At 44.8% G+C, this 27,052-nt stretch overlaps 1 protein-coding gene across 1 annotated transcript in view; it reads left to right on the forward strand.

Moving 5' to 3' along the window:
- The window catches only part of SEL1L3 (SEL1L family member 3), a 107,641-nt gene that overhangs the window by 69,019 nt on the left and 11,570 nt on the right, over positions 1 to 27,052 (forward strand). The window contains exons 14-23 of the mRNA XM_081083121.1: positions 1,786 to 1,848; positions 5,170 to 5,346; positions 8,354 to 8,481; positions 13,105 to 13,188; positions 20,622 to 20,712; positions 20,843 to 20,927; positions 21,921 to 22,030; positions 25,251 to 25,378; positions 26,002 to 26,104; positions 26,186 to 26,258. Coding sequence (XP_080939247.1) covers positions 1,786 to 1,848; positions 5,170 to 5,346; positions 8,354 to 8,481; positions 13,105 to 13,188; positions 20,622 to 20,712; positions 20,843 to 20,927; positions 21,921 to 22,030; positions 25,251 to 25,378; positions 26,002 to 26,104; positions 26,186 to 26,258 — 1,042 coding nt within the window. The remainder of the gene's footprint in view (positions 1 to 1,785; positions 1,849 to 5,169; positions 5,347 to 8,353; positions 8,482 to 13,104; positions 13,189 to 20,621; positions 20,713 to 20,842; positions 20,928 to 21,920; positions 22,031 to 25,250; positions 25,379 to 26,001; positions 26,105 to 26,185; positions 26,259 to 27,052) is intronic.

A 27,052-nucleotide genomic window follows, 5' to 3' on the forward strand; every position in this document is an offset into this window, starting at 1 on the left:
TACTACGTACCAGGACTTTACAGTTCTCTCACTTAGCTTCTCCCAATACTACTCAGATTCCAGTATAATAAGTAGTTGTTGTGCACGACATTATCCCAGTTCTGATTAAGTAACAAATATACTGGGAAATCCAGGACCTAGAAGTCAGAGTACCTGGGTTCTAGTTGCAGATCTAACCATGGGTTTTCGAATAAGTCAGCCTCTCTGAGCCCCAGTTTTATTTCTTCAAAATAAAGAAGATGGAAAAGATCAACTTTGGCTTCCACATTCTGGAATTCTGGTGCTTTCCCAGAAGCCAAAAAAGGTTGTGCCATTGGCATCTCCAGTTATTCCAAGTAGCCTCATGTCCCCTTCCCCCTCCTCTCCCTCCTGAATTAAATGAAGCAATGGTGCACTTCTGAAAAATATTTTCATCCTCCACTTTGCTTCAGCTCATCGGTTTTACTAAATAGGTAAGTTAAGGTCTAATAGAAACGTGGTATGTATAATTTAACCTGCAGCTGGAGTCACAGTTTTATTTTGGGTCCTGAGAAATAGAGAGACAAGCATAGTCTGCGTGTTTTCTGTGTCCTGCGAGGAGGTTACGAATCATTATACTTTCTCAGCAGAGCTGAAACATACAGGGGGAAATGCGGTGTAGGGTTCTAAGCTAGGGCTCTGGAGCCCTCTGGCCTGGGTTCGAATCCTGCCTCTACGTCTCATTCGCTGTGTGACTCTGGGCAGGTCTCTCAGATGAGAATGACAGCCGCACCTTGGCGGGGTTGCTGTGAGGGTTAAAGATGATGGGACAGTGCTTGACCCTCGTTAATTAACACAGGAATGTTTACTAGTGCTGTCCCCTTTACTATAGAGAGCTAAGTGTTTAATTAGAGTTAAAAGTGAGATTCATTGCAAAGCCTGCTCACCTCATATTATCTGTGACCCCATCTACCACTCTGAGGGGCATGTGCTGGGGGGAGGGGTGTCCATACAGACTCGGAGTGAGTTTGCTCTCTTTGCCTGCCATCCTCCTTGTCAGAGCCATGTCAAGAGAGACCTAAGGGAACCCCCTGCCCCCCTGTCTCATTCTCAGACCCACCATTTCCCCACGTGGTCCTGCAGACAGCTCAGCACAGTCCCATTGAGGTCCTCTCTTGTAACAAGAACTTCAAAGCTGTTTCTCTCTATGGTGTACAAAACACCTCTGCTGGGAAAACTTGATTTTACTGGAGGAACCTTGTTTGTTTCTGTCAGTGTCTGACACAGCCAATTCCAAGGGTCCTTACTCCTTCAGAGAAGTTCTCAAGCTGGTTCTGAAGCCACATGTCCCACCCTGGGGACTCCGGTGAGGACCTCGGGGGTTGCAGATGGCAGCCTAATAACTCTTTCCTGTTGGACACACATCAAGTGCTTTGTCTGGCTGCAAATTAGGTGATCCCCAGAGAAACACATCCAGGATGACCACACTCATTCAACCTCATTCCCGGCCTCTCCCAACAGCAACTGTGGGTTGATGGGCATGCCTGTCACTCGATGATAAATGGGGGCTTTTGTATGGATGCTGAGCTGGGAGGCTGAGGTTTGTTGCCTCTGCTCCACAGATATGAGCAAAATGATGATGATGAAGATGAAGATGATGATGATGTACAGCACTGCTTATAGAAACCTTTAAGATGGGATTTATAATTAAGAAGGCTTGGGTTTTTTTTAAGTATTTTGTATCAAACACCAACGTATCTGTGTGATATTTTTGAGTGCACGCTGAGTTTCTTTTCTTAGTAATCTTTGCTGTTTATCATTGTTTAGGGTCAAGGAGTGAAAAAGAACAGACGGCTCGCCTTGGAGCTGATGAAGAAAGCAGCTTCCAAGGTAACACTTTAGCATATTGTCAGAGGAAAACATTCGCCCCACACACACCCATTGGGGAGAGGAAATGGCCAGCGTCTCCTGACAAAGCCCCAAGGTAGAAATGGGGTGGGGAGGGAGGGCTCGTGAGCATTGCAACATTAGTCATTTTTGAGCTACACACATACAGAAACCCGCTATAATGGGGACAGCCGCATTCAAAAGCGGAATTCACCTGCAGTCAATAGAATTCAGGCCGATTTTGTTTGAAGACTAAAATTATAATCAAGGCTGCCCATAACAAGCAGCAGGGGCTCCTTGAAAGTGAATGGATATAAATGCCATTGAATTAGGAAAACCAAAAGCCTAATTCCCTGAAGGTTAACTCTGTCATGGCCAGTGCCCACTTGCTTGAATAACGGGGCTGTTTATCAAGGTTAGTGCTGGGTTTAGGAATTATTTTGCTTTTGTCACTATTTACTCTTCAATGTTGTCACCAAGCCAGCTACTTGCAATATAGAACTACAGAATGGGGGTTAGGATGTCCCTTGTTGAGGGGACACACACACACACACACACACACACACACACACACACGTGCATGCATATCCCTGCATGGAAACATATGCCCGATGCATGCCCACCCACACATGTATACTCATGCACATGCATATAGATTTGCAAATAAATGGACTTGTAGAAACCACAACCTTACCAGGCCCTTGATAGCCCTTCTGGCTCTTGACTGTTTCTCTATCCCCGAGGCCGCTCATGTTGGCCTCTCACAAAGACCCCTGCAGGAACCAGGCTGCTCTTCCTCACTTCCTTTCTATAGGGAACTCCGAGTTCCTGTGTTTCTGTAGCCCTGGAAGTTAGGGCATGGAGTAAGCGAGCCATGAGGCTCTCCTCCACCTGTGTGGTGGCAAGAGGGTATAGGACCCAGGAGCAGGGAACCCCCCAGAGTGCACAGCAGCTCCTGACCCCAGCACTGGAGCAGGGAATCCCCCAGAGTGCACAGCAGCTCCTGACCCCAGCACAGGAGCAGGGAACCCCCCAGAGTGCACAGCAGCTCCTGACCCCAGCACAGGAGCAGGAAATCCCCCAGAGTGCACAGCAGCAGGGAACCCCCCGGAGTGCACAGCAGCTCCTGCCCCCAGTGCTGGTCATGGGAGGCACCAGTTTCAGAGCACCCTAAAGTGGGGCAGTGGGGGCTTTCCTGGCAGGTGTGAAATTTGCATCTCTGTGGCCACTCTGGCGGAGCACTGGTATCTGATGTGCTCTATTTTGGGTGTATTTTAGCCGGACTGAGATGAGCATTGAGGGAATTGCCGTTTTATGGCCTGGAGTAGTCACATCCTTTAAAAATGTTGAGTGAGTCTCACTCATTCCCTCTGCGGGGAGTTACTCAGCCCCTACTCTGCATCAGACACTGTAGTGCAGGTTTCACCTAGTTTGGTGTTTTGGAATTAGCCAAAAGTCACTTGGAGGCAGACCTGTTGACCGAGCAGTAAATGTCCAGAACAAGGGATGAGTAAGAAATCAAACAAGCCCTACCTGGATAGAGCGAGCGTTGGCCTTTGCACTGATGGGTCCCAGGTTCGATTCTGATCAAGGGGACACGCCCAGGTTGAGGGCTTGATCCCCAGTAGGGGGCGTTCAGAAGGCAACTGATCAATGATTCTCTCTCATCAGTGATGTTTCTAGTTCTCTCTCCCTCTCCTTTCTTATCTGAAATCAATAAGAATATTTTAAAAAATAAAATAAAATAAGATTTCTTGCGGGGCTCCTGCATTGGGTCCAAATACAATGCCTAAAGGAGTCCTGCGGGCATTGGGGTGATGGCAGGTACCTGTGAATGAGCCTGTGGCCTCTGGAGGAAAGCACTGCAAAGCCATGTGGGTGTGCCCGTCTGTGGGTCTGTCCAGAGCTGGCGCCTGCCTCTTTATACTACGGCCTGGTCTATGACGTCATTGAAATGCACGAGTTCTGCAAGGCCCATCGGGAGCCTGCCTTGCCCCTGGGACTGTGCGAGGCTCAAGAAGAAATGAGTGGATCCATGGCACGGACTCTTTCCCGAGCGTCAGCTGTCCAGGGACCTGCCAACCTGAACCACCCCTGCATCCTCAGGGTGTCAGGTCTGGGTTCCATTTTGTTGAGCATCTACATCCGAGGGTGGCTTTGGTTCATCGGTCAGAGACTTTGTTGAGCACTGACTCTGTGCCAAGCACTAATATAAGTGCCTGGAATATAGCACACAGGTCCTTGCCCTCATGGAGCTTCCATTTGATGGGCTTTTTCACTTCTTTCTCTTGGTCTTCTTGGCCCCCGGATTCCACATGAGGACCAGGAGGGGTAGCCTTTGGGAGCTATGACGACAGAAAAGGCTGCAGGCTAGGATCTTGGCATCTACTGTTAAGGGACACCTGGTCTTTGCTTGTGAAAAGGGAGGTGAAAGAGATTTGGTTCCACACTTGCTCTCACTTAACAAGTCTTGCAGATGCGAGGGCACTGTTTGCCCCCTCTCCTTTCCCCCCTGCTTGTTCACGTTCTCATGGGTCTGGCAGGAAGGGAGGAGTGAGCGCCGTATGCCCAGGTTTGCACACACACCGCTGCAGGCACCTGAGCCTTCAACGAGCAGGCTGGAGGCTGCCAGTGGAAAGAGGCAGGAGCCCTGGGGAGAGCAGAGGCCACCTGAGAGTATAACTCAGCAAGAACAAGGAGGCTCGAGGCTAGAGTCACAAACCAGCCCGTCCCTGGTACCAGCCCCAGTTCAGACTCAGTTCTGAAACCCTCCTCCCTCTTTCCCACCCTTCCCTCGGCCTCAGCCCCAAACTGGGACGCTAAGCAGTCACAAAGCACCTGTGCTTAGCAAGTAAGCTGCCACAGCTGCTTCCTTCAGAGGGTTTGTTGGTGTTCAGGACAGTCACCAACAGATGGGCAGACCGGTCACCTGGAAACCGTCCCCGCCAGGGCAGGTTGCAGCCGCCTGGTGCAGTCGAGCGCTCATGGATGTCAAGGGCAGCGTTGCTACTGCAGGACAATAAGAGGCTTTTGCAGACAAGGGCGTCGTGTCAAAGCCCAGAGGAGCCAATTGATGATTCGGGGCTAGCGTCACTGCTGAGCTGGAAGGCAGGAATTCCAGTGGCAGCCGCCACCTGGGAAGACTCTGAATCGGGCTCATGTGTTCTAAGCACTCAGCTTTTCTTTCATGCCATCTGCCCAAAAAAGAGACTGGAGAGGTTTCGTTTAGACTCGTGCAGAATGCTCTCACAACAATTGATTCTCTTTAGGTTTCATTAAAAAAATAAATAAATAACAATTCTTTCTTGTTTTTCTAAAATCCAGGGATTGCATCAGGCAGTCAATGGTCTGGGATGGTATTACCACAAATTCAAGAAAAATTATGTCAAAGCAGCAAAGTACTGGTTAAAAGCAGAAGAAATGGGGAACCCAGACGCATCATACAATCTTGGGGTCCTGTACTTGGATGGCGTTTTCCCAGGAGTTCCTGGGAAGAATCAGGTGAGTAAGACTTGAGACAAACTGGGCAGCTGGGCAGTTCCTCGTTCATGACACCCCCAGTCCAGACAAGGCCCCATGACACAATCCAACACACAGATCACGTTCTCGAGAGGCGAAAAGGTCCAGTTAGAAAGGTAGATAGTGAAGAGCAAAGGATGGCATTTAGCCAGGTACCAAGAGTGTGCTAATTTATCCGACCCGAACAGTTTTGGAAAGGGGAAACGTTGAAGACCAAAGCAGTCAGGAAGGCTTCCTGGAGGAGGAAGGCTTGAACTGATGAGAGAGGGGGAGATGACACAAGGTGAGAATGTGCAAGAAACCCAGAGACAGTGTAGAGATTGAAGAGAGCTGGAAGAGAGTTGGCTTCTGGTAGGGTGGCCTGATCTAACTGGTTTGGCTCAGTGGATAGAGCGTTGGCCTGTGGACTGAAAGGTCCCAGGTTCAAGGGCATGTACCTTGGTTGTGGGCACATCCCCAGTGGGGGGTGTGCAGGAGGCAGCTGATCGATGTTTCTCTCTCATCGATGTTTCTAACTCTCTATCTCTCTCCCTTCCTCTCTGTAAAGAATCAATAAAATATATTTTTTTAAAAATAAATAAATAAAAATAATGAAAATGACAGTTATCATCTTTAGTGTTTGTTGAGCACTTCTTTGTGCCAGACACTCACAAAGGGTTTAAATGCGCAGTCCCATATCATCCTAACTACCTCTGAAATAGTTACTATTAAGTCCATTTTACAGAATAATCAACTAAGGCTCTGAAATGTATGTAACAGCATCATACACTTCTTGGATTCAGGACCTGGGATTCCTATGTAACATGGAAGCCCCTTGTTATCCTATATAATAAAAGGCTAATATGCAAATTGACCAAACAACGGAACGACCAGTTGCTATGATGCACACTGACCATCAGGGGGCAGATGCTCAATGCAGGAGTTGCCCCCTGGTGGTCAGTGTGCTCCCACAGGGGGAATGCTGCTCAGCCACAACCCTGGCTGACGGCTGGCAAGCGCAGTGGCGGTGGCAGAGCCTCTCCTGCCTCTGCAGCAGTGCTAAGGATGTCCGACTGTGGGACATCCCCCAAGGGCTCCTGGACTGCTAAGGGTGCAGACCGGACTGAGGGACCCTTCCCCCCCCCCCCCCCACCCCAGTGCACAAATGTCATGCACTGGGCCTCTAATTAATAATAATATTGATGATGATAATAATCATCTGAGTACCATTATATTTAACAAGGTTCATTAAACACCCACCCTGTGCCAGGTGCTCTTTCAGGCACGGGCACACAGCAGCAGACAGAACAGTCTCTGCTCTTAGGAAGTTTACACTGCATTGGGGGAGAAAGGCAATAGACTATTAAATATATAATATGAGGTTGTTATGGGGAGAAAAAAAGCAGGAGAAGGAGAACAGGGAGGGTGGAGGTTGGGGGATGTTATTTTATAGAGGAGATCAGAGAAGGTTTCTCTAATAATGTGACATTGGACAGGCTCCAAAAGGAATCTTGTGGATATCTGGGAGAACATTCCAGAAAGAGGGAACAGCCAGGGTAAAAGCTCTGAGAAGTTCCAGGAACAGCAGGGAGGCCAGAGTTGTAGAAGCAGAAGGCAGAGGAGATGGGGAGGTGGGAGATAGGTCCCGAAGGCAGACGCCCAGGTCATTGTAATGACTCAGCTCCTCTGAGCAAGATGGGAAAGCACGGGACAGCTTTGACTTGGGCAGGATGTGCTGTTTTTAAAAGGCTCGATCCTAGCAGAGACTAAGCTTACAGGAGACAAGAGAGGGATCGGGGTTAAGCGTTGACTCCAAATGAGAAAGGATGGGCAATATCTCAAGAGGGGCTGCGATGTGACTGGATTCTGGATATATTTTGAAGGTCAAGGTATGGGATTCACTGATGATTGCATATGAGGTGTGAGAGGGAGAGGAGTCAGGACAACCCTGGAGCACTTGGCCTTTATTGAGCTGGAAAGAATGGAGGGGCCATTTATGGGATGGGCAGCAGCAGATCTGGGGGTGGGGAATCAGATGATTTTTCATGAAGCTCCATGCTAATTCTGGAGAATTTGTTTTCTCGTTTAATCCTCACAACAACCTATCAGACACCACATTTTTTAAAATATGTGTATTTTTATTGATTTCAGAGGGGAAGGGAGAGGGAGAGAGAGAAACATCAATGATGAGAGAGAATCATTGATCAGCTGCCTCCTGGATGCCCCACACTGGGGATGGAGCCCACAACCTGGGCACATGCTGGAATCAGAAATCGAACCGTGACTTCCTGGTTCCTAGGTCGACGCTCAACCATTGAGCCATGCCGGCATGGCAACACATTTTTTAGTTGAATAAAATCTCTGAGGTGGAGAGATTAATATGCCCAAGGTCACTCGCTAGTAAGGAGCAGAACTGGGATTTGAACCCAAGCCTGTCTGACTCCAAAGCCCATGCTTAAAAATGTCAGCTCACTGCCTCAGGAAAATAATAGTAATTAGCGGAGCATATATCTAAGTGTTTTATTTTTTTCCTCTACCTCTCTCTGACTACATGTGAGGCTGTATATTTTTATGCATTGCAAGAATCCTCCCACACATCTGAGAGTGTGGGGTTTTTTATTGTCATTTTCTAATTCTCACTTTCCTCCTGGAAATGCAGTTTTTGTGCATGAGTTTGAAGAAAGGTCTTAAGCAAGGTTAGGAACGCAAATGCCTGAATTTTCGCCTGGTGTGACTTCTGATACCGTCTTCTATCTTGTTGGCAGGGGTTATGTGAGGATCAAATGAGGTGACAATGACATTCCTAGTTACATGTTGTCGTCTTACTTCCTTGGCCAACCTCATCAACAGAATATCACTGTCTTCTGTGACTGGCTGTCTTACTTGACTTGGTTTCCTTAAAGATGTCAGAAGAGATAAGCCTGTGATAATACCTTGGCTCCGGTGAAATCAGCCCAGCCAGGGAGACTCCGCACCAAGGAGACTAACGTTTGCTCATCTCTCTTCACAGACTTTAGCTGGAGAATATTTCCATAAGGCTGCGCAAGGCGGACACATCGAAGGAACCTTGTGGTGTTCTCTCTACTATATAACAGGCAACCTGGAGACGTTCCCCAGAGACCCCGAGAAGGCTGTTGTGTAAGAATCTAGCAGATGTTGGCTGTGAAGGGAAGGCTAGCTACAGGAGTCCCCCCTTCTCCTTCAGAGATATGTCCACAACCCCCAGGTGGATGCCTGAAACTACAGATAGTACCGAGCCCTATAGATACTGTGTGTGTTTTCCTACACTTACAGACATTTTCACTTAAAGGAAGCACATTACAGCTTCTCTTTGGCATATCTGATTTGCCAGCATCAAGACTCTTGTGCTTTGGAGCCATTATTAAGGAAAATAAGGGTGACCTGAGCACAAGCACTGTGATCCTGCAATAGTCGATCTGATAACCGGACAGCTACTCAGTGACTGACAGGTGGGGAAGTGTCTAGAGACGCTGCACAAAGGGATGAGTCACATCCCGGGCAGGACAGAGTGGGATGGCTCGAGATTTCATCGTGATACTCAGAATGGCACACAATTCAAAACTATGAGTTGTTATTTCGGGAATTTTTATTTAATATTTTTGGACCATAGTTGGCCATAGGCAACTAAAACCTTGGAAAGTGAAACTGCAAATAGAGGGGACTGCAGTACTATATTCACTGTGCCTGGGACAAGAGGTCCTCTTTTTTTTTTTTTTTCTTTAAAAATTTTATTTTATTTTATTTTATTTAAATTTTATTGATTTTTTACAGAGAGAAAGGGAGAGAGATAGAGAGTTAGAAACATCGATGAGAGAGAAACATCTGTCAGCTGCCTCCTGCACACCCCCTACTGGTGCTGTGCCCACAACCAAGCTACATGCCCTTGACCCTAATCGAACCTGGGACCCTTCAGTCCGCAGGTCGATGCTCTATCCACTGAGCCAAACCGGTCAGGGCAAAATTTTATTTTTATATTGGGTTCCAGTCAAGATGGCAGAGTAGAAGGAAAAAATAAGACTTCTTAATAATAAAAAAGGAAAAAACAATTTAATTTTTATCGGTTTAAAAACTGATAGAGTTCACATAGTTTAAAGTTCCAAATAATTTGACAAGACAAAAATAAAAAGAATTTAATAAAAAATAGAAAATAATTTGATAAGAAAAAACAACAACACAGGAAATCTCTGCCTATACCACACCAGACTTTTTTCTGCTCCCCAAAATAAATCACTTTTCATTTTCACATTTTTAACCATATTTTTTTTTGCCTCTACTGCTAAATAGCATGCATATCCCACTATTTCTTGTCATCTTCATTATAGACATTGTTTAATGATGTCTCACTGTGAAAGATGAAGATATAGTCCTCTCTCACTCTGCCACCTCGCTACCCCACACATTCCCACTTTTTATTTCTCTCCCATCTTCCCAATAAGTATGTCATTATTTTGGTTAGCTTAGTATCGGGGTTTACATTATTATGACTGTAAATGCTATTCACAGCTGAGCCATGTAGTATTCTATGACTACCTTTTCTTTCTTGCACAACTTTGTGTTTTCGAGGAATAATTATATGTTATTGTTCTTTAGCTGCTTGACTTTCTGTATACTTGTCATTTTCCATGTACTTGATCTCCCAATTCATCTACAGTTGTCTAAATCTCTTAGTCTAGCCACACCCACGAGGTAATAATTTAATCTTGGTGATGTCTCTCCTGGAGTCTTTGTTCAGGCCACAGCTGCCCTCCTGAACTTGACTTTGTCATCCTTGTGGGGGATCCCTTTCTTCATCTCTGGCTTTCCAGTCCTCTTTGTTGGACCCTATTTCTTCCTCTTTCTTGGTTAACACTTGCATTTTGGTAGAACACATCCTACAGAGGCTTCCTGAAGAACAGAGAACAGGAGGCCCATTTTTGATGTCATGCATATCTGATCATGTTTTACAGGGACTGGCAAACGATGGCCCACACATAACATGTGGCCTGCCAAAGAGCTAAGAGCACTTCCTACATTTTTAAAGGGTTGTAAAACACACATGGAAAAATATGCAGCAGAGACCATAGGTGGCCCACAAAGCTTAAAATATTTACTGTCTTACCCTTTGTAGAAAAAGTGTGCAGACCTCTGCTGTAGATCACCCTCACTCTATAGTCCGGCTCTCCAGGAGGTGTCTTAAGGCATTTGAGAGCAAATCTACCTGAACGCAGTGATGATACTCACCTGAGACAGACTTGAAGCTTTTGTTATTGTTTGTTGGTTAGGATACTTATTGTGAGCATTTATATATTTCACAGACTTTTGTCATCCTTTTATTATTGATTTCTAGCTTAATCACCTTGTGATTTGAGAGTATATTCTGAATGACTTTAATCCTTTGAAGAGTGTTGGGGCTTGCTTTATGACCAGCATATGGTCAATTTTGATGTATGTTTATCATCTCTTGAAAAGAGTGTGTTTTCTGAACTTGTCGAGTACAATGTTCTACATATATTATCAATTACGTCAGGTTGGCCCAATCTTCTATATGATTCCTGATGTGTGTGTTTTTCTGCTTGTTACAACAGTTACTGAAAGAAGTGTGTTAAAATCTCCCACTATGATTGTACACTTGTCTGTTTCTCCTTTTAGTTTTGTCAATTTTGCACTAGATATTTTGAATAATATTATTGGGTCAAATAGAATGAGAATTGTTTTTCCTTTCTCGTTGACCCTTTTATCATTTTACAGTGTCCTCTTTATCTCTGTTGGTGGTCCTTGTCTGTAAAGTCTACTGTTTTTATGTTAATATAGTGATATGTGCTTTTTTGGGGTTAAAATTTGCATACTCTATTTTTTTCTACCCCTTTACTTTCAGTATTTCTTTGTTCTTATTTTATCTATGTCTCTTGAAAGTGGCATGTAATTGTTTTTTTTGTGTATTTTTTAGTCAGTTTGACAATTTTAGTATTCAATTAGTGTATTTAGACCACTTACATTTAATTGGGATATATTTGATTTTAACTCTGCCAGTTTACCATCTATTCCTTATTGTTACATCTGTTTTTGTGCCTTTTTTCTCTTTTCTTGCCCTTCCTTTATGTTAATCAATTGTTTGTTTGTTTGTTTGTTTGTTTGTTTATTTTGGTTAATCCTCACCTGAGGATATCTTTCCATTGATTTTTTAGAGAGAGTAGAAGGGCGGGGGAGAGACAGAAAGAAACATCGATATGAGAGAGACACATCTATTGGTTGCCTTCTGCACACAACCTGACCAGGGCCAGGGAACCTGCAACCAAGGTACGTGCCTTTGACCGGAATTGAACCCGGGACCCTTTAGTCTGCGGGCCAACGTTCTATCTACTGAGCCAAACTGGGTAGGGCTAAATCAAATATTTTTTTAAAAGCATTCCATATCCCTATTTCATTAACTTGTTAGTTATGTATTCTTTGAATATTCTTTTAGTGGTTGTAAATCTAAAGATTGCAATATGCTAGTTCATTAATGATAAACCCCCTTGAGGATAAATTAGGGAGCAGAAACAAAATAGGGAAACCTTATAATAAATCAGTAAAAATGTTTTAATGAAGTACTAGAACTTTCAGTAAAGATGATCTTTTCGAAGGTGAAGGGATATTAAGAAGTACAAATTGGTAGCCATGGGAATGTAAAGTACAGCATAGGGAATATAATCAATAATGTTGTAATAATTATGTGCAATGCTAGGTAGGTACTTGAAATATCAGGGGACTACTTTGTAAAGTTTATGATTGTCTAACCCTTATGCTGTACACCTGAAACTATGACAAAATATTGAATGTCAACTGTAATTTAAAAATAAAATTAGCCCTAACTGGTTTGGCTGAGTGGATAGAGCATCAGCCTGCGGACTGAAGGGTCCCAGGTTCGATTCCGGTCAAGGGCATATACCTTGGTTGTGGGAACATCCCCGGTAGGGGGTGTGTAGGAGGCAGCTGATTGAGGTTTCTCTCTCTTTGATGTTTCTAATTCTCTATCCCTCTTCCTTCCACTCTGTAAAAAAATCAATAAAATATATTTTAAAAAATAAAAATAAAAAAATAGATAAATAAAATTAGCTCTGCTGGTGTGGCTCAGAGGTTGAGTGACAACCTATGAACGAGGAGGTTATGGTTCAATTCTGGTCAGGACACATGCCCAGATATTGGGCTCAATCCCCAATATCTATGCCTTGGGGTAGGTGGCGTGCAGGAGGCAGCCAATTAGTGATTCTCATCATTGATGTTTCTCTCTCCCTTCCTCTCTGAAATCAATAAAAATATTTTAAAAATGAAAATAAATAAAAAAATTTAAAATACCCAAAGAGTGTTATAAATTCCCATTCTAAAATAAAGGTAAAAAAATTTAAAATACCCAAAGAGTGTTATAAATCCCCATTCTAAAATAAAGGTAGAAGAAAAGTATTATTGATTAATTACCATACAGATGCCAAAACAAAGATTCTCTTTCCCTATAGTGGTGGATATTGTTTATTAGGAACCTTTCCTGTCTTTATTTCCATAAACCACAACGCCTCAGCATTGCTAAGAAAGGGCCCTGGTTGCAAAGCTCTCAAAAATGTTTCTCTCTTTACCTGCTTAACATTCAGTTCTGGTTTGTTGCTCTGTAAAAATTCTAAAAAACAAAATATTCCCCAAGTGGGATTTATTGTGATCATATGAAGAAAGAAGCAATTATTTAATTTGCCACAGTTTGGATATTTTTCTCTTCCCTTTCCTTTTCAGGTGGGCAAAGCACATCGCTGAGAAAAATGGCTACCTGGGCCACGTGATTCGGAAAGGCCTCAACGCCTACCTGGAGGGCTCATGGTAAGCTTGGGACCCACGTGACCGTGAACTTCCTGGGCCCTTACCTTTCAATCTATGAGATGGAGCTTAAAATGCAACCAAGAAAAGCAATTTGCAGGGAAATCACGGCCTCTCAGTAATCCTATTCGGAGTATCACAGACTGATTGGCTGTTGATTGGAAAACATAGCATTTCCATGTTTAATTATACACAAAAATTAGTTCTCTAGGGGGAGCATGCACATTCATCAAGTTGAAAGACACATGAATGTGTTGACTTCTTCCCCTCGAGCTTGTTTCTCTTGGTTTTAGAATCTAAACACAGTGCGGGGCATCTTGGCTGACCCTCTGCTTCTCGCTGGCAGGTCACAGGAGGTCCGGGATTCCCACCTCGTTTGTGGGAAGCCGAGAATTGGGGCTCAGGCTACATCCTTCCATAGCTTGTAGTGCATCTTCCGTGGCCAGGAGCCTGGGGTTGCAGGAAGTCACTCACAAGACCTCTAATGTCACAGCCAAATAGGCTCCCCTTTTGGCTGTGACATTAGAGGTAGCAGATGAAGAACTCCCATGACACCGCACAGGAGGACTGCGAATTCCCCCCATTTGCTGTTACTTGATTTCACAAAGAAGGGCACACCTCTCCAAATGCTACCTGACTTCATCTTTTTCCCTCTGTCAGTTCTAGCGCTCCGTCTTACTTTTCCCTCGGGCTGCATTTTCTTGGCTGGTTTATTGCCTAAATGATCTGGGTATTTCAGTAATAACTGAAAAGGCTATGCAAATCAGCACATATCCCTTCGGAACACTGCCTCAGAGACATTAGACCAGACTTACCATCGATCATTCTCTGATCCGAACCTTAATTAAAAATTTAAATATGAGTCCAAAAGAACACTATTTTCTCCTTTGGTCCATGGGTGCCCACGTAATCAAAAGATAGCATCTCGGTAATGGAGAATCTTAAATTAGATAATGCAGGGGAAATGAACCCAATGGAAAAAAGCACCAAATAGCAATGTTTATTATGAACTCCCGTGAAAGTTTATTATATGTGGCCTCACTTTGCACAGTAGGAAAGAAGTTTTTATGAAGTTATTATTTTCTAATTGATATGTCTTACAGTTTCCATCTTGCAAAACTCCCAAATTTGACTTTAGCTCCTTCTCTACAATCACCCTCTAAACTTCCCACCCTTGCTCCTCACAAACTTCTTAGGGGGAACTAAGCACTGAAATATCAAAGTGTTTATATGTGGGGCATTCCCAAAGGAAAAGCACGTCTATCCCCCACAACACACACACACACACACACACACACACACACACCAAAATGTCTGCCACCTTTCCCATCTTTCCCATAAAGAGAGGATAGGTCAGTAGCTAGGCTTTTTTTTTTTTTTTTTTTTTTTTTGCCTATTTTTGAATTTAGCATCCCTTTAACATCTAAAAATTTTCAGTGAAAGTCAAGAAGAATTAAGATTTGTGTGGCCTGCTGTCTTTCCTAGACTATTCAGCCACAGAGATTGATTTTTTTTTTCCTGATGAAGGGGATGGGGGGAATCAAGTGTGCTCTACACTATCTGTGTGTTTGCATTCAGTTCATCAAACTTGACTGAGTCCACTCGCCTGCGGGGCACCTTACCATGAGCTTCAGGGGTGTCACCAAGAAGGGCTTGGGGGAGTTTGCTGCCTCAGCCCTTCCTCATGCTGAACTAACTACCTGCAGTTTCTCGCATGGCCGTTGTTCTGTCTGGCATCTGGGCCTTTGCACGGGCCCCAGAGTCTTACCAACTTCTTACTCGCTTGGGTCCTCCCAGGGATCATGATTGCCCTTTACTTTGATTGCCCTCTGACTTGTACCCCAGCACCTAGTGCCCAGCACCTAGTGCCCAGCACCTAGTGGCACCTGTGAAGTGCTCAGAAACTACTGAGTGAGTGAACTAAGGCAAGTAGAACAAATATAACTTAAGCACCATGAACCGTAGCTGAAGAACATTGGGGATTCTGAGGAGGAAGAGATGCTACCTGGTTTGGGGGACTTAGGCCAACCTTTATAATGGAGGCCTTGAGGGATGGTCACATGTCCACGGAGCCCTGCAGGGAACAGCATTTCTTGTGAAGGGAATCACAGGAACAAAAGCAAAGAGATAGGAAAATTCTGGGAGTCTCTAGAAAATTTTAAGCCACCCAGTTTGCCCTGAGGGTAAGATTTGTACAGGGAGTGATATACAATGAGACCAAAGAGGTGCTACTTTGTGGAAGTTTGAATGGAAGGTTATGTACTTTCTACTTAATTTGTGGAGCAGCAGGGAGTGTTGATGGTTTGGAGAGAAGGTCGTGATGTGACAGCTGGAGTGTGAGATGCTTCACCAAACAGCTGTAAATAATGGTGAAGCGAAGGAAGATTCAGAAAGAGTTCTGGTGGAAGGCACTGATCATTGGAGTTGGAGAAGTGGCATGAGCCAGTTGAGATGTTTTTCTCTTCTTTTGTGATCTGAGTTGATACAAACAAAATAATGTGTGATGTATATGTAAGTTCCAACAATAAAACGAGCACCTGTAAACCTCCCACCTACTTAAGGAAATGAACTGTTTAAGCTCCTGCATTGCATGTCCCTCTCAGATTAAACCCACCCCCAGCCCCAGTACCCAGAAGGAACCATCATCCTGAATCTTGCTCTCTTTATAGTTTTTTTTTTTGCTCAACATGGGTATATTCCTAAGCAATAGATTTAGTTTGACTTGATTCTGAGCTTTCTGTCATTAGAATATTATTATACATGAATCTTTAACTGTTCCTTGTCACTTAACATTGTTTCTGAAATTCATATATTTGGATGCATGTCCCTGTAGGTCATTCCTTTTCGCTATCATATACCACAATTTACTCACCAATTCTCCTATTAACACGTATTTGGGTTGTTTCCATTTTTTTGTTTTAAGAACAATGCAGCCATGAACATGTTTTATATATCTCCTGGCCCATATAGGAAGAGTTTTTCTAGAATATAAACTTAGGAGTAGGGTCACAAAATAATGCTATTTGTTTTCTAAAATAATTTTATCAATAGACTCTCCTGCCGATCGTCAATATCCTTGCCAATCTTGATGCTGGTACTAAAATATTACAAAAGATAAATCTCCATCTGAATTTGAGGCCTTTTCCTAGCTACAGGAAGAAACATCTACTACCCATGACAGTGGGAAATTTTTGTCAAAATCTATTTGACAAAGAGTGCTTTCATCTCTCTGAGTCCCCAAACTTGCCCTGTGAGCTAAATAGGAAATATAAGAGCATGACCTCCCCACAGCATGGCCTTTTCTGGTATCATCTATTTTGCCATCACAGAACTAAACCATCCATCAATGTCCTGAGTCCATCCCCTTCTTACGTTTTCTGTGAGTGAATTTATTCTGGAGTTATTTCAGATTACTATGTAGGTTTGATGAGCTTGTGCTTTTCTGTGTTGGTCCAAGATTTCTATGGGATAGCTTAAAAGAGGAGGGGGTTGGAGAAAAGGGCTTTTTGCTGTATATGCATAATACAGAAGATAATGTTGTCGTGCCTGAGGCTGTCCTTGGACACCAGGAGGAATCGGCAAAGGAGAGGCCGGCTGTCATGTTTCGTTTCTCTCTGCCTTACCTCTGCGTGTGTTTTATCTGTGGACTATGTATCTTATTGTCCTTTGTCTTAAGTACACCCCCAATACTTAACCCGATTATGGTGGGCTTGAGGCAAGACAAGTAGGCATGCTAGGTTCCAGTCCAGAGACTCACCTGTTGCCCTGGCTGGTTTGGCTCAATGGATAAAGTATAAGCCTGACTGAGGGGTCCCTGATTTGATTCTGGTCAAGGGCACATGCCCGGGTTGTGGTCTCGATCCCCAGTGGAGAGTGTGCAGGAGGCAGCCGATCAATGATTCTCTCTCATCATTGATGTTTCTATCTGTCTCTCCCTCTCCCTTTCTCCCTGAAATCAATAAAAATATGTTATTTTTTAAAAGAGAGACTCACCTTTCGGCAATAGAGCAGGGGCCCTGCAATCCACTGAGACCCCAGGATTGTTTTTCATCCTTCCAGTTGGAGCTGCTTCAGGCATCATTAGCAAGGAGCACAGGGAAAATAATGTAATCGTTTGAGAAGCTGCTCAGAGGTCGTCCGATTCGCTGTTCACAGCCAGCAGCCCAAGGAGTGGTTACGAAGCATCATTAGGAAAGTTCTATAAATGTAGACGCTGGCTTTGAAGCGGGAGGGTAGCAGATGTGCCCCAGCCTCGTTCTTTACTCTAAACGTCCTCCTCTCTGCATCCACCCCACCTCCCCATTACAATGACTGTCTGGGAGACAGTTTCACTTGAGTGCGTTGGAAATCAAACTCGGATCTCTGGCTGGCTTCCTAAACCCTGAGGAAATTTCTGGAAGGGCAGTATGGTCTTGTGGCTTGTTTGGGGGCTTCCTGCACGTAGCAAATGCCGAGGGCATGCTTATTCCAACAGTATGAGTATAGAAGTATCTGTAATCAATGCTTTCAGGCAGTTTCTGTTGAAACACAAGCAAGAGCCCAATGCCGGGAGGGAGAGTGAACGTGGACAGGGTTTCTGCAGAGCTGGCGTGTCTCGGAAGTCTGAGTAAGCTGAGGACATCTGGTCTCCCGTGTGCTAACCCTCGCCTACAGCTCACTCCTCGGTATATGAGAATAGATGGCGGTGGAGTCAGGGTGAGCTGGCCTCTGCTGATTGCTTCTGCAAGATGGAAGACAGAGGTGGATTTCTGCCCAGCACTTCTATTGACCTCGCTGTTTCCTGACGCCTCTTTTTGATGGATCACAGCGCTTCTTCAAAGGAAATGCACGAGGGTTCTATGAAATTTCCTCCCGGCTCATACAATAATTGGACAGTGAACGTCTCTCTCTAAAACTTGTTTGTCCCATCCCTCCACCACCCCACGAGAGACTGTCTTTGTAAAGTGTATCATGGTGACTCTGTCTTACGGGAGTGTTGGCCTCGTGCCCCCCACCCTCACTGCAAATTCTAATAGTCTATACCCGACTGCTGTCTAAGAAAAACTCATTCTGTTACAGGTTAATAACATGAGTCACATTCCGTGCGGCCACAGCAGCAGAGGGAGCCGGCTCAGTATTAGCGTGTGGGCTGGCAAGGGTACACCATCTCGTTCCCTCGCTCATCCCTGGGGAAACCGAGGCACGGGTGCAAGCCCGAGTGTCTCGGGAGACACTTGGGGTCGTCAGACCTTTGGAACAGGACGTTACTGCAGAATGACGGGGACTTGATGCTGGGTCTGACTTGAGGATTCTGGTCACCAAACATGATTTTTGTAATCCGTGTAAGAAAACGCCTGTGCAGCCCAAGCTGGTTTGGCTCAGTGGATAAAGGGTCAGCCTGGGGACTGAAGGGTCCCGGGTTCGATTCCGGTGGGCTCAGTCCCCAGGAGGGGGCGTGCAGGAGGCATCTGATCCATGATTCTCTCTCATCGTTGATGTCTCTATCTCTCTCCCCCTCCCTTCCTCTCTGAAATCAATAAAAAAGAAAAAGAAAACACCTGTGCATTTTTCGAGGTGTTGTTTCGGCTCCAGTCGTGGGCTTGTTAGCTGACCTGCCTATGCGGGGGACACCGCTTAGCCAGCTTCATGTCTCTTTAGAATGAGTCATGGCTAATTGGTCGGCTGCCTTGGGTGTCTTGGAGATGGAGAATCAGCTCACTCAGCAGCCACGTGGCCCATGACCTACAGCATGTCTGATTGAAGATCCGCTGTGCTAACTTGACTCCCAGTCACCTCTCTCTGCCCCCGAGGGATGGTCTGCCAAAGCTGCTCTAACGATGTAGAAAAGGTGATCTCAGAATCTGCCTCCCTTAGTCCCCCTAACCCAACCGTCCCCTACCCTTCCTTAACCCACTTCCTAGGAGGAGTGACAGTCGAGGGAGAGTTCTCCGTGTCAGCTACTTAATATGAAAAAGATGCTTTCGAAATAAATTTTATGGTTAAAGTAAATTTTTATTCATAAACTGGGTGACACTAAGAAAATGGAGGATATCAGAGAAGTCAAAAGTAAAGAATGAAAATGACTTGCATTCTCACCACCTAGAGAGAAGCACTATTAGCTTTTTGGTAGATAATTTTTATGGTTTAGTTTTCTGGGCGTATATGTATCTCCGTGTGTGTGTGTGTGTGTGTGTGTGTGTGTGTGTGTGTGTATTCGGTTTTATTCCAAAAATGGAATTGCATTGGTTTTTATCCTGGCTCTTTTTTTCACTGAACAGATAATTTTGCATAGACATCTTTCCACATTTTTGGATATGTATTCTTTCACATCATTTTTCATGGCCTCATCCGAAAGTGGCTGTACCAAGGGTTAATTTTTAAAAAATATATATTTTTATTGATTTCAGAGAGGAAGGGAGAAGGAGAGAGAGATAGAAACATTAATGATGAGAGAGAATCACTGATGGACTGCCTCCTGCACAGCCCATACCGGGGATTGAGCCTGCAATCTGCACATGTGCCCTGACCTGGAATCAAACCATGACCTCCTGGTTCATAGGTCAATGCTCAACCACTGAGCCGTGCTGGCCAGGCCATGGGTTAATTTAAATAGTCACTGATTTTCAGATATTTAAGTTCTTACTATTTTTTTTTACAATTTTCTAACATAGCAAAAGCTCTGCCATAAACTCTCTTGCCCCAGAATCTTTGCATGTCTCTGATTTGTTTTTTTTTAGAATGAACCCCGACAGGGAGAACTGTTGGGCAAGTGGCCTGTGCATTCTTAGGGCTTCCCACCATCAGCACATTGATTGGCCCTCCCACTAGCATTGGTTGTGGGAATATGTCCGTTTCCCCGACCCCTTGCCCTTAACTGGTATTACGAATTGTATGGCAACCTTTCCACAGACAAGGAGTGGTCTCATTGTTTTACAATTATTCAGTTCCTAGTGGTGTCGAACTGTCATTTATTTATATGTGTTTCTGGCCATTGCTATCAACACTCTTGTAAGCTGCATCTCCTTTGCCAGACATCTAACGCTCCACAAAAGCCCAGCTTTAATTAAGCTTGTTCAGAATCCTAAGCCCCATAAAGCCTTTCACAAAACAGAGGGCTCACAGGACTTTGTTTTAATACCACCCTCTCCTCAAAGCAAGGAAGGATTCAGGGACCTGAGGCCTGTTCAACATGCCATTCGGCCAGTAGAGGTAGCTGTTGCATTAACTAGCTCCCAACCTTATCTGCCAGTTCAGCCTTTAAGACAGAAAATAAATCAGTGCATGCAGTATTTTTGACAACAGTATTTATTTTTTTTTAAAAAAAACCAACAAACTCATGGTTTTGTGCTTTAAAAAGAAAACTGCTTATTTTGTGCCCTTATGTTTGAATATCGGGCTCTCTGTGAATATTAGTAAGAGCCACTATATGAAATTTATTATTAATCGTCTATTTTTAGGCACGAAGCTTTGCTGTATTATGTTTTAGCAGCAGAAACTGGTATTGAAGTGTCACAGACAAATTTAGCACACATCTGTGAGGAGAGGCCGGTGAGTAAATGTGTTCTCTGAGTAGAAGCTCTAAGGTTAAGGATGATGGATGGGAGTTTTAGGGAGGCAAAATTAGTCATTCGGCCAAAATATTAATGAATTAACTTTTTCTCCCCCTTCACTCCCTTAGGACCTGGCCAAGAGATATTTGGGTGTTAACTGTGTTTGGAGATACTATAATTTCTCTGTTTTTCAAATCGATGCTCCTTCATTTGGTATGTATAGAAAAATGGGTACTAAATTGAAGCCGTGGAGGCTTTTAAACCTTAGTAACAGGAAACATCTAAGGGATTTGTGTGCAGTGTGTTATTTCTAAACAATTAGGAGAGAGTGCAAAGTCTCTGCTATTAAGATCATGACTGAAATCTGCTCTCAGCCTCATGCAACGTTTGTCTCCCGGCCCGCTGTCCAAAAGAGAAAGCTCTTATGGACAGGGTCTGAGCCAGTGATGGGTTCCCTGCCTTCTTCTGCTCTGTATGGTAGGGGGCTACCCCCAGGAACTGCAGTTCCCAGACTCCTTTGCTGTGGGGCTTCTGACTCGTGTCAGCCAATGGGAGGCTGTGGCGGAGCCCAAGTATTTCTCTCCTCTCTCCACTTTGGGCTGTTCTCTGGCCGTGGCTGCATTCCCATGGTCCCAGCAGACCCTTAGCACAGGGATGGGAGTAGCTTCCTGCATTGCTGACGTTTGGGTTGCCATTTGCCTTTTCAGCTCTCCCAACACCCTGGTGAGCAGCCCTTCCCAGTGTTGAAATCCCTCTTTTGAATGACCTGACGTTGATTCTGTTTTCCTGAGTGAGACATGCATTCTTAAACAAAACTTTTTCCTTGGAGGAAAAATAAAGCATACGGCTTGAATAAAGAAATACCCTTTAGTCATCAAACCCAGGCAGCAAAATTTCAGAGGGGAAATAAAGCGCTCCCCCACCCCTAGTCCTTGGCTGACTGGGCTGCGATTCTCACAAATAGATCTATTCGGGAGGGCTACCAAGCAAAGCAAGGTAATGTGGAAATGTGGGTGCTCAGCAGAAAAACGGTATGTGTGTCTTTTCTACTGACACATGAAAAACACACACACACACACCCTGACCACATTCTGTGGTAAGAGTCCGATAGGAAAAACTCTCCATCGTGGGAGTGGGCCGATCATTTAAGATGTCCGTCTGAAATAAAACCCCTCGACCAACACATCGGTGCTTTTCGCCCCGCAGCCTATTTGAAAATGGGAGACCTTTACTACTATGGCCACCAAAACCAGTCACAAGACCTGGAGCTGTCGGTGCAGATGTACGCCCAAGCGGCACTGGATGGGGACTCGCAGGTAAACAGCAGCAACGGAAATGAGTTCTTGGTGGTGCCCATTCGTGAGGTCGCAGAGCCTGGAGTTCTCACCAGCCCTCTGTCAATAGAAGCTTCGCAGATGGCAAAGTCATTTCCCCCCATTTTCACAAGTCGCTCCCAAAGGCCCTGTGAGGACACTAACCATGTGGCGAACCTTTACTGAGCGCCTGCTGCATCCCACCCCGTCCTCACAGCCACCTCGGGGGGTGCGGATTACTAGACCCATTCTATCGTAGAGGACACCAAGGCTCTGACAAGGGGGTATATTGCTGAAGGCCAAGCCGTCAGGTCGCCAGTGAGGCAGCCAGAGCTTCAACCCAGGTCTTCTGGCTCCAAAGCCGGGGGTCTGTCTACCAGATTCCATCAAACTAACTCGCCAGGTAGAACCTCGAGAAACTGGAAGTGTGGTCCAGGTGGAAGTGGTTTGCTTGTGTCGCTGGGCCAACACTCCAGCAATAGGACTTAGCTCTCAGTGACTTGTTTTAAACTTATTTTGGAATTTTTTAGATGTACAGACTCTAGATGTATAGAAAGAGGACAAGGGACTTGCTGTGTGCCCTTCGTCCAGCTTCTGTTAATGGATATATCTTTCATGACCACAACACTGTTATCAAACCAAGAACTCCACCTTGGTCTTGCTCCATAAAGTACACTTCAGACTTTCTTTTCATCTCGCTAGTTTTTGCACGAATGTCCTTTTTCCATTCCAGGATGCCACCTAGCATTTAGTTGTCATATTTCTCTAGTGTTCTTCAAATCTGTAGCAGTTCCTCACTCTTCCTTTGTTTTTCATGACCTTGGTACTTTTGAAGAATATTCATCAGTCAAGTATTTGGTAGAATGTCCCTCGATTTGGGTCTGGCTTCTGTTTTCTCATGAAGAGATTCAGATTATGCATTTGGGGCAAGGACAGCACAGAAGTGATGTGTCCTTCTCACTGTATCCTATGAGGCGTACATGATGTCTTATTGCTGGTGAGGTTGATCTGAGTGACTTGGTTAAGGTGGTTTCTGCTGTGTTTCTCCCCTGTAAAGCTACTGTTTTTCTCTTTCTAATGTATAGATATCTTAGGGAGAGAGTTTGCGACTATGCACATATCCTATTTTTCCTCAAATTGGTACTTACTAATTTTAGTATCCTTCCATACATCTTGCAACAATGATTACTGTGTGTGCTAATGAAGAGTCTATTCTCTCATTCCTCCTACATTTGCTAATCAGGGTCATTTGCACAATGAAAGTTGGAATAGTTGTTGCCCTCTCAGGCAACAGGTTTCTGGTGTTGTGCTTTGGAATTTGATCTTTTATTTTCATTAGAATAATTTCTTTGAGGGATAGGATTGCTAAGTTAAACAATCTAAATGGTTTTACAGCTACCTAATAATAGCCTATTGCCGATTTACTTTCTGAAAGGGTTTTCCAATTAATATATCACCAAGCAGTGGTGAAGGGTAGAAGGGTAACTGAAATCTTGTCTGCACTGGATGTTTTCATGACTTAATTTTGCTAACTGAATAGTTTCCAGTTGATACTTCTTTATTGTTTTAAATTGCATTTATTTGGTTACTAGTGGGGAGGGACACTTTTATATATACTTGTGTATGATAATTTACTCTTCATATTTTAATGTGAATTCTCTATGCTTGTTCTTTGCCTGTGTTTACTGAAGTTTTGACACCTTTGAAAATTTAAATTATAGTTTTTTATACATTTGCCTCATAGATAATGAATCTTAAGTTATTACATTGCATATAAATATTCCTCTAGCCTATTTTCCCATTTATTCCAATCTTGTTATGTTTCCATTCTTCAGGGACTTTAAATTTTTATAGGTAATTTTTTTCTTTTCTTTTAATGCGTTGTTTTAAGAGCACCTTCCTTTCAAAGTGCAACGAACTATTGTATTTTCTGTGTGTGTGTGTGTGTGTGCATCTTAAAGATACTTAACACTTCCATCTATTTAGAGGTTATTTGGCAACATGGAGCTTAAGATTGGAGACTCTGGACCCTGTCTGTTCCTGTTTGAATCCCAGCTCTGCCCCTTTCTAGCTGTGTGACCCTGGGAAAATTCCTTAACCTCTCTGTGCCTTCGTTGCTTCATCTATGACATGAGGAGGATAATAGTACCTATCTCAATTTGTTGCTATGAGATTAAGTGAATAGATATAAAACAGAACAATGCCTCGCATAGAGCAAGCACTCAGAAAATGCTAGCTGCTGGTATTTTTATCGTGGTTATTGCATAGGATGCTTGTGGGAGTCCTGGTCATACACCCAGGCGGGTGATGATTTTCATTGAGATTGTTGTCAGTGGCAACTGAAAGGAAAGGCCAAAAGGAGACTATGTCATTGAAACATGACCACGAATTCTTTGAAGGGCAGCAAGGCGGTGAAGTTTGTAAAGCCCTAATGCTAAGTAAGGCCGTCTTTTGTTTATTTCTTGGTCTGGCCGCATGCCCGGCTCATGATGGACAGTGTGTCGCCTCCAGGTAGTATAACAGCTCCCATCCTTGATGAAGGACCTCTACCATCAGGTTCTTAACTATGTTATTTCCTTGGACCTGCACAGCCAATGAGGCAGATCCTGCCTCTGAGGGTCAAGAACAAGGTGTATAATAAGGAAGGCGTGGGGAAATGTACCACAGTGGAGGCCTGTGCCAAGAGGAGTCATGAGAGGAGGTTTTCCACACTGGAAAAGCCAGGGAAGCTGAAACAAACACCGTCCGTTATTCTGTGCATCGGAGCGCCTCCCTACATGAGACTGTCAGTCATCAGTAGCACCCCCAGCCACAACAACGTTTTGTTAGGTCTCTGACATGCCGATGGGGACCCCGGGCATACTTGTAAGTGAGGGACATGGCCTTTGCCTCAGCGTTCCGGTTCTGCCGGTGACACAAGAGCGCGTTTTCCCAGGAGCTCCGATTTGAGAGAATGAGCAGGAAAGGGCAGGTCCCCGGTTGGCTGGCTTCTGAGCAGATGGGACCCAGCATCCTCTGAAAGCCTCCTGATTCTCCTGCAAATAAATTTCTCAGATGCATGTATTTGGGGAAACCATTCATCAATGAAGATGACAAAGCCATCTGGCTCTGGGGACTGGGGAAAAAAAATCTAGAGGTTGTAAAAGTTTACATTCCGATGAAGGGTGTGTGTCTGGGTTTTATTATGAGAAGCTGATGAGGTTGGTTTGTGGCTTGTTTTCAGGGGTTTTTTAACCTGGCCCTGCTCATTGAGGAAGGTGCTATAATTCCACATCACATTTTGGATTTCTTGGAAATTGACCCAACTCTCCATGCGAATAACATCTCCATCCTCCAGGAACTATACGAAAGGTGAGTTCAGAGCCTCTTTAATTCTGTGGAATCTGGAGGGACCCAGTGGATGCTGCTGGCTTCTTGGTTCAAGTTAGCCTGACTCTTACTTTGTAGCGTTTCTTGCTCTGAAAGGGCTCAGGATTTGTTTTGATTTGAGAACCTTCAGCTGGACCCAAACTTACTTCCGTCTTCTAGTTTCTGAGGCTTGAGATACAGAATGAGCATGATCTGAAGTTAAGGTGCTACCAAGGTTTTCCACGAGAGTGGAAAAAATAACGTGTCCGATTAGACCATTTCTGCACGACAGGGCGGCATTCTGGTGTCTGGATGCAGAGAGACCTGGTGTCTGGACAGAAGTGTTGTCCCAGCAGCCCCTCCTGTTTTCAGGGACCTCTTTGACCCGTTAGCTTTTTATTAAGGACAGAAGTGACCTTCTCCTGAGATTTCTGGCAGGATCCTAGAATTTTAGGGCAGGCCTCGACCCCTCAGAACTGCCTTTCTTCCTTTGCCTCTCACCTCAAGTGTGCCTGCTTGTCCCCAAGCAGAAGGAGGTGGGTTTGAGGGTCTGAAAATACCCATCGTGAGTAATGCCACCAAAGTTTGGCTGACACTTCAGGGTGCCCTCTGCTTTGTGTCTGCAGGTGCTGGAGCCACAGTAGTGAGGAGTCCCTGAGCCCCTGCTCCCTGGCCTGGCTCTACCTTCACTTCCGGCTCATCTGGGGTGCTGTCCTGCACTCTGCCCTGGTAGGTACCCTCTCCCGCTGGCCCTGCCCTCATGGTCCCTGCCCCTGTCAGTCATCTGACGCCTATTTCTGGTGTTTGTAGATCTATTTCCTGGGAACCTTCCTGCTGTCTGTGTTGATCGCCTGGACCCTGCAGTATTTCCAGTCTGTCTCAGGTAAGGCTTTCTCAAAGGCCAGGGCAATATGAAAACACTAGAGGCCCGGTGTACAAATTTGTGCATGGGTGGGGTCTGGCCGCCCCGCCCTGATGGGGGCCGATCGGGTTAGGCAGGCAGGGGGAGAGGCCGCAGGAGGTTGGCTTGCTGGCCCTGCCCCCAATCCAGCTGGGGCCAGCAGGGGTAGGGGCCGCACCCCAATCAGGCCGGTTGGTTGGCCATAGTGCGCATCATAGCGACTTGTCGTACTGGTCATTCTGGTCATTCCGGCATTCCGGTCGCTTGGCTTTTATATGTATAGATAGCAATTCTTTTCCTTACTAGAAAAGTCACCCTCTCCCTCCTCCTGCCCTTGGCCATGCTATTTCCTTTTGTTAGGATGGTGATTCAGGGGTTGGGGGTCCTCCAAGGGGTATAGCATAATGCCTGGCTGATGGAAAACCCCAATTACTATTACATTTTTCAAAGTAAGCAGAACTCTTTTAATAAGAAGCTTAAGAAATTAAACTGAAATGTCTTCCCCCATTGAAAATATCTGCTAGCAAAATTCTACCTCTGTGTGCCTTAAAACCCAGGCCGGAGGCCCCTCCAGCATAAACGCTTAGCCTGTTTATCCCAGTCCAAGGAGAGCGAGTCAGATAGGATGACAAACAAGCATCCGTGATGAATAAAAATACCCAGCCACTGCCCAGCAGGTGTGGCTCAGTGGTTGAGTCAGGGCACATGCCTAGGTTTCAAGCTCGATCTCCAGGTGGGGGCGTGCAGAAAGCAGCCAATCAGTGATTCTCTCTCAT

Source organism: Myotis nattereri (assembly GCF_964212035.1).
Source record: "Myotis nattereri genome assembly, chromosome: 1".
Taxonomy (NCBI): domain Eukaryota; kingdom Metazoa; phylum Chordata; class Mammalia; order Chiroptera; family Vespertilionidae; genus Myotis; species Myotis nattereri.